The sequence below is a fragment of the Triticum dicoccoides genome, chromosome 6A (assembly GCF_002162155.2).
Source record: "Triticum dicoccoides isolate Atlit2015 ecotype Zavitan chromosome 6A, WEW_v2.0, whole genome shotgun sequence".
Classification (NCBI taxonomy): Eukaryota; Viridiplantae; Streptophyta; class Magnoliopsida; order Poales; family Poaceae; genus Triticum; species Triticum dicoccoides.
This window is the reverse complement of record NC_041390.1, coordinates 618,687,750-618,695,420: the sequence shown is the minus strand read 5'-3', so window position 1 is coordinate 618,695,420 and position 7,671 is coordinate 618,687,750. Positions and strand designations below refer to the sequence as shown.

The 7,671-nt window shown below is 46.2% G+C and overlaps 1 protein-coding gene across 1 annotated transcript; it reads right to left on the bottom strand.

The window, feature by feature from the left end:
• Positions 1–2,045: 2,045 nt before the first annotated feature.
• Positions 2,046–6,425, bottom strand: LOC119318538 (telomere-binding protein 1-like). The gene is made up of 10 exons (XM_037593108.1): positions 6,213–6,425; positions 6,013–6,098; positions 4,987–5,902; positions 4,595–4,723; positions 4,243–4,335; positions 4,071–4,150; positions 3,389–3,633; positions 2,949–3,200; positions 2,794–2,857; positions 2,046–2,523 (listed from the first exon to the last, which is right to left on the bottom strand). Exons 2-10 carry the CDS (start codon positions 6,088–6,090, stop codon positions 2,365–2,367), a joined length of 2,016 nt encoding a protein of 671 aa, XP_037449005.1. The 5' UTR covers positions 6,091–6,098; positions 6,213–6,425; the 3' UTR covers positions 2,046–2,364.
• Between the last annotated feature and the right edge of the window lie 1,246 nt (positions 6,426–7,671).

The following is a 7,671-nucleotide window of genomic DNA, read 5'->3' as shown; positions in this document are numbered from 1 at the left end:
CCTCATATCCAGCCCATATGTGGGGCGGATATGGGAATGCCCAGACACATCCTCCATGTCAGATACGACAAAGTCAGACCCATACCAAATCCCTCCAAATTGACCAAGTCTACCCAATCAACCACCATGCTCCCATACTCGTCCTCCCTTTACCGCCCCCGACATGGCTCTCCTCCACCCTCGATTCACCTATGTGCCTTCGTCCTCGTCCATCGTCCTAGATGTTGATTCCCACCCCCATCCCCCACTGCCATGGAGGATAGCTCGGCGGAGTCCACGGGAGTCTTGGTCATTGCGACCAACCCGGAGACTATCGCTGTGGAGGGAGGGGCGTGCCCGACAGCGCTTCTGCGAAGCTATGGAGAAGGAGGCCTTCAACATGGACTTGGTCGCGCCCGATCCGTCTGCGAGAAGGTACCCACCCTCGGTTGCGCTCTCGCAATGGCCGAACATCCCCAATGCCTGGAAGCATGAGGAAGCGGTCGTCTCTCTATGTATGAATTGTGGTATATTTTGGTTCGTTGAATTTAGTGCTGAACTATATGATCCAGTGCGTGTCCTTACATGAAAACAAGGTTGGAATTTGAAAGGTGTGACCGGCGGGGCGGACAAATGAGGGGACTTGCGGCACTACGTGCGCGCAGACGTTTAGGATGTCGGATTTGCCCAATATAGTTATAGATGTTCATAAATCTGGTCATTTTTCACAAAAAAAAAAGCTTAACTCAAACACCAGGGGAGGGGGCACTATACCGTGCCAGAGGGAGCATGAGCTCCCTTTTTTTGTTCGAGTAGGTATGTGTCCGTGCGTTGCCATGGAGGCCAAATATTTTATAACGCAATAAGATAACCATATGGGACAAGTCTTGATGCAAAACATATACATAAAATAAGATTATATGTTTTGTTTATAAAGCATAGATTTTATGTCATTGCTTAAACTGATAAATAGATATATGCCCGCGAGTCCGTGATGATCTGCTTTATTGGATTACCAAAGATAAAGATTGACCATTTTTATTTGCTCACAAACAGTGAATTTGTTGCTATTTATTGGGTTATAAAAAATGTCTGATCGGTACCAAGTTTTATCATACAAAATAATTTATTTACGAACCATGAATTTATTGCTATTCAATATTTGTTATTGCGTTGCCAAAGAAGTCTGACCGATCCCAGCTTTATCATAGGAAATAATTTATCTATGGACCATGAATTTATTGCTATACCAAACATTGATATGATTTGTTGGGTTATCAAATATTGGTTTGATGAAACTAGAAAGGGGTGGAAAACCAAGAAAAATTGGCGAAAGGTGGGAGGACGGATGAAGAGGTGGTGTGAAGAAAAATTAACAAAAGATTAAATCTTACGTTCTTTTTAACCATATAACAAGTAGTATAATAATATACTCCCTTCATTTCTAAATATAAGCCCTTTTCGAAATTTCAAAACGGACTACATCTAGATGTATATGTATAAAAAGGAGGAGACCATTTCTTGGTCTGGATATACCCCTATGCTGTGCTGATCCGTATCCACATAAGCGGAACCGCCGTCAGACGTCAGGGCTGACGCCTTCCCCAATTGGCCTTTCCTGAACCAGCTCTATCTGCTGGCCTAGCTTCACTGTACGCCCTCCTCTAGATCATCATCATCATAATGGTGATATTCCATCGATGGCCATCCATTGCCATTTCTATGCTACATCATACCAACACCGCAAGCAACCCTCAAGTGCAAACGTGTATGCTCCAAAATGGACCAAGCAACCAATTTCCTGAGATCCACCACCCTAGATCATCATCATGAAACAAAATGCTCCATCCATGGCCCATACATTGCCATTTCTATGCTAGTACATCATATTCTTTACCACACCACTGCAAACAAACATCCCATCCCAACAAAGGAAATGCACAACAGATCCCACCAAGGAAACATGCATCCCCTTTCAAAGACACCCTAAACCCACACACAAGATAGGAACAGACATCACATATCTGGCTGGCTAGCTTCACCATGTGTGTATGGACAAACAGACAGACAGACAGACAAAGAGTTTGCCTCATTTTCATACCATCATAAATTTTCTAGTTACATACACCGACAGATTGATACTCAAACCCAGACAGAACCCACACCAGGTTTTGACTGACTGACAATCTAGATAGAAACCATACATAACAGTCACAGAACAAGACGCGGCCCAGACCCGCTCTGGGGTCTCTGGGCACCCTAGGTACACACACTGTCATTGACATTGCATTTGACTCTCATCCAGCAACACCAGGCACACGCAATTGCTTCGTTTCTCTTTCTCTCTCTCTTTTTTTTTACACGGGGATGGACGGATCGGTCAGTCTAGTCTCTGCCTTCCTCCTCGTCGCGCTTGGCGTGGTGCACGGTCCAGTAGGCCTGCGCCGCCAGCACGCGGTCCAGGAGGTCCTGCGGCGGGATCGCCCTCCCCCGCCGGAGCTGCGGGGGGATGCTCGCCGTGTGCACCAGGTTCTTCCACTTGTCCTGCTCCACCAAAAAACACATTCCAGCGAGTTTTAACAACGAACAACAGGGTTTCTGTGTTATACTATCACGCTATGATCTGACAGAGGAGTAAAATCCAGTGCTTCATTCACACTGGCAGAAAGATACGCATGGCAAACAAGTAGCTAGTTACAGGGGAGCATCAAGCGGCGAGGTAATTAGCTGTGGAATGGAGCAGTGCCAGGATTAAAAGATGGTGATGGCTAGCGACTCTGAGGTTTTTCCACTGAGCCGTTTTCAAGGGATTACCTTGAGGTCGACGTAGGTCCTCTCCTCATTGTCGCGAAACGCATGGTTCTTGACGTTTTTCCACCTGCAAGGAAAAAGATAAAGATGGGTCACATGAGACGAAATGGTGTGATCTGCGCTGACCCTGTGATGGAAGAACTATCCTGGGCACAAACCTGCCGAAACCAAGCAGCTCCACAGCTTCCACCAGCAACTCCACCTCAGCAACGGAGAAGGGCCTGCGCTTACGCCTTTGCCCGAAGTCCCTCTGCCTTGACCTGGGAACAACTGGCACGATGGCCAGCGCATCTGGGTTTGAAGTCCCATAGGGGACGATCGCTTGGCAGATTTCTGACCTGACTTGCGCAGCCCCTTCATAGGGATAATCACCCAGAGTGCAGCTTATAAAAGGCTGTTCAAACTTTATCCTGGAAAATGGTGGCGTATAGGAAATCCTTAGATGAGCATAAACATCAGAGATCAAGCAAAATGATATTTCGAAACATCTGCAAAGCATCTTGGTAATGTTTTTCTTCTTTCTGATCAGTAAACCTAATGGAAATCTCCAGTATAATAGTGCGAGAAGAGGTGGCTTTATCCTTTATGGGTAACTTACTTCGACAACGGATTCACAACAGATGGACCAGCGGAGTCCATCTCTTCAGGTGCTAGTCCTGAAGGACGAGAATCTTGCTTAGCTTCACATTCCAGTGTGAAGCCTATGCTATCTGGTTTTGCCCCGTGGCAAATCCCAGCCTGATGAAGCGTCTTATTGTCATCTTGAATGATCTTCCCTTGAAGTAGCACACTGACACTGAGGCTGCCTTCAATTTTACTAGTAACAGCATCCATTACAATTCTCTGAAGACAAAATTGAAAGCATGTTATCCATAAGAAGGTAACAGCAACAGATATTTTAAGTGCAAAGCAATTATGGTAATACATCAAGACAGAAAAATGCCACTAAATTTTTCCATGTTGTATAGATCAAAATTATTGCTAAAATGCATCATCCTTTTAGTATACAACAATATTTTAGATTGCTGGAATTTTAAAAACCAGTCAGCTAGATATCAGCGGTAATGTATTCTTAATTCTGTAATGCAACACCAACGTGGAACAGGGAATGCCAGATCTGCTCACTGGTTTTCCACAAACAACTATTGGAGATAATGTTACTGATAATAGATTACTGACAGCAAAGAATAAAGAGAATATCCTGCTAGACACATTGAATGTATGGTTGCTAATAAGTCAATAATTATTTTATACAATTTGATGCACATATAGTGTTTTACCTTCAATGAACCAACTGTTGCATTTTCAGGGACCTCAATTGATAGCTCAGGAATGTTGAAAGACTTGATGATGAACTTGACTGGAAATAAACGAAAACAATAGTAAGTTATCGTGTCAAAGAATCACGTAATGGTTCCATGTATGTAAATACTACAGAATATCCAGGATTACCATTACAGCCCTCAGAAGCACATGGCTTTCTTTGACTGGACTCAGAAGCACAAGTTGGATCCTGACCTCCCCTGGAGCATGATGTCCCACTGGCTGGAAATGGCAACCAGCATTTTACTTTAGGAAGTATACCAAAACAAGAAGTGAGGCTATCCAATACTGTGCATCAAATGCTAATCTGTACCGACTGTGTAAAATGTTACAATTGAATAATAGTAAGCAATTTGTGCCCTTTAAATACCAGGCAAAATGGCAATACAAGTATACTACTCCCTCCGATCCAAAATAAGTGTTGTGGTTTTGGTTCAAACCAAAACCGCAACACTTATTTTGGATCGGAGGGAGTACATACTTTCAGTTAGGACCCCTTCATCAGATGGCTGTGCAGAGTAGCATTCAACTACTTTTTTTGTCTTGAGCATTCGTTGCATCTGCGCCCTTCGACGTGTAGCGGATATCTTCTTTCCACAGAACTTGCTACCTTTAAATAAAATAACACTAGTCAGCACAATTCCAGCTATAACTAGCGGAAATGATATATAGTTTTTTTTAGCTGAACCTGTAAGTGGTTGATTTTCATTTCCTCCACAGCTCCACAGTTTCCATAAGAAACGAATCTTTCTCTTGCTACTTTATATCATTTTTTCCCATATCATGGTAAATGATATAGAATAGCAAAAGAAATATCATTCTTTTTATGGAAACTACGGAGCTATGGAGGACATAAAGATCAACTCCAAATACCTTTATTGGGCAGCTCTCCACACATCTTATTACGAGCTGCCTTCCTCATCCTGGTGGACAACAATCTCCTTGTTCTACAGTCACCTTTATATGACAAATAACCACCCTTGCTTCCTGAGGTGCTTGGAAGCACACACCTGGTGGATTTTTCATCATTATCTATATCTGCAGCATGCTGCACTTGAACCGGATAGAGTGGAGAAGCCTTATGGCCATTGTCATGGCCACCCAAGTGCACTCCTGAGCTACTCTCAGAATTAAGCACAGAAGGTTTGACATCCAGATCCATGGTGTCAACCAAACCATGCAGAGCTGCGGCATTGCCATCTACCAGACTTCTGATTATTGCAGGTGTGGCTTGATGCACTTGTTTAACGTCTGCTGATGTCGGGAAACAAGGATGGCATACTCCAATAGTTCCATACTCTGGAATTGTGCCAAGACCACAATCCAACAGAGATGGTTTTGTACAACTAACCAATGAGCCCTCAGCAAACACATCTGGCTTCTTTTCTATCAGTGGCTCTGCTGCTGCATCAGCAATGTTTTGGGTCAATAAGTTGTCTGCATCTGCCTTTTCTATCAGTGACCCCTCTACTGTATCAGCAACATTCTGGGTCGATAAGTCCTCTGTCTTGCGTATGCTAGTTTGTCCAAGAGAGGCACAGATACCATCACAGCCCACTGTATATCCTCTGGAGCAATCATTCTCCAATGCTGTGCTATTGAGCTGCGGGGCTTCATCAAATTGTTCTGATTTAACAGCTATTCTGTCTGAATTATGACTTGCTTCCGCTCCATCTTGGTCGCTTTCGGTGGAATAATCATCCTCATCTGAGGACAAGGATTCTGCAACTGTGGCGAGCAGATCAAGAGCATACATCTGCTTTTTCTTTAACCTCGCGGAGCGCTTCACCTGGAATGATTACAATTGGGCATCAATACAGACCGAAAATGCATTTCTCAGAAAGTTTAATGCAGAATCAAATATGTATAAGAGCCTGTCACAAAAGAAAAGCTGTGTACCGGAGCCAGAGTCGTGTCCCGTGGCTTGCGAGGTCGCCGGACGACGGATCCTCCCTCGGACTTCTTCCGGAACACCATTTCTTGGCCTGAAATGGAGAACAGAGCGCTCACCGAGCAGCCAGGGGCGGATCTCCGGAAATTGAGCAGGTCGGTGGGGTTTATCCAATCGTAGGACGAAATCGAACAAGCAAAGCCCGTACCTTTGGAGCCCAATGGGCAAAGACTGCCGGCGGGACGGAGGGGGGCGGGAGCGGCGGAGCGCGCGATGAAGCGCGCGGCGGCAGCCGGCAGGGGACGGAGATTCAGAGCCGCGTCTGGTACGACGGGGCCGGTGGGTCGGGGCAGGAGCCCGTCGCGGGGCGGAGGGGGGACACGCTGATCCGATCTGGCCTCCGGGCAGGGGGAGGGGGGAGGGGGTGGAGGGCGGAGGAGGGCCTCGCCGCCCGAGCGCTCGCCGGGGCCGGACGGGGGATGGCGGAGGAGAGGAACGGGTAAAACCCTGTGAACTCAGATGATTTGGTTTTCGGGTCTGTGTGTGTGTGTGGGTGGTTTTTGTTCTCGCTGCTTCCCGATTGCTTCTACCCTTGTAGTAAAACCCTAGCACCACTTTCCCCTGTTTTTATCCACCAAAACCCCCACTCGCTCCTCTGCCCCGCCCACCGTGTGATTCCAGATCTGTGTGCTGTATCTACCCGCTGGCGTTACAATTTGGAAAAGCAGTAGAGAGTTGACGGTATCTGAAGCGGATCCGGTGATGTATGTAGACGTTGTTGCGATAAATTGGAGAAATAGCAGAGATTTGATGTATCGTGGAGCGGATCGGGGGTCGTATCTACACACTGCGTTACGAGTTGGAGAAGCAATGAAGATTTGTTCGTAGATCGGGTGATTTATCTACACATCGCTTGTTGTTACAGGTTGAAGAAACAATAGAGATTTGGTCGTACAACTTACTCCTATGTTAGCAAAGACAACAAGTGAAGGGACCTTTTTTTAAGAAAAAGAAAGACAATGTGACAATTATTGTCGGTACAAGTATTACTGTGTGTCTAAACATGACCTTCAACTCCAAACCTGCCTTGAAATAATTTTTTGCTTGAGTTGTATTCGAGTGGAAGTGAATGGCTACTATATGAGACTTATATAGGTCAAGAGTATTTGAAATACCAAGCCTACTCTTAAGATAGACAGAAAGTACACGCTTGATGGGAAACAAAGTTCGTGCTTGATGGCGGACTACGAAGGTGAGAGGGAGCCTTGTACCGTGGTGGACCAAGACAACACACCTCCCTCTAAATGAGCTTCTTTACAATATTTTACAGATTACAAAACTTGTAGAGGCATGACTACTTTTAAGTCTCCCTTTGCCCCCCGCATCGCCTATCCTTGGCGACACGGGGGAACTCTAGCCGACGTCGCCATTAGGCCCTCCTCCCTTCTCTTCTCTTGGAACGCCGCCATCAGAGAGCCACCCGCGAAGCCCGGGAGGGCACCAGGGAAGGTGGTGGTGGGGCATTTCTTTTGGTTGTGGCTTGCGGGCAGGCTCACCTGGTGATGCGGGGCCGAAGGTGGTGTACGACGCTCGGCGGAGTGGCGTCGGCGAGCGTCGAGCACAGAAGTGCGGCGCGCGTGGTGCTACGTCATGATGTTGGGCGGACG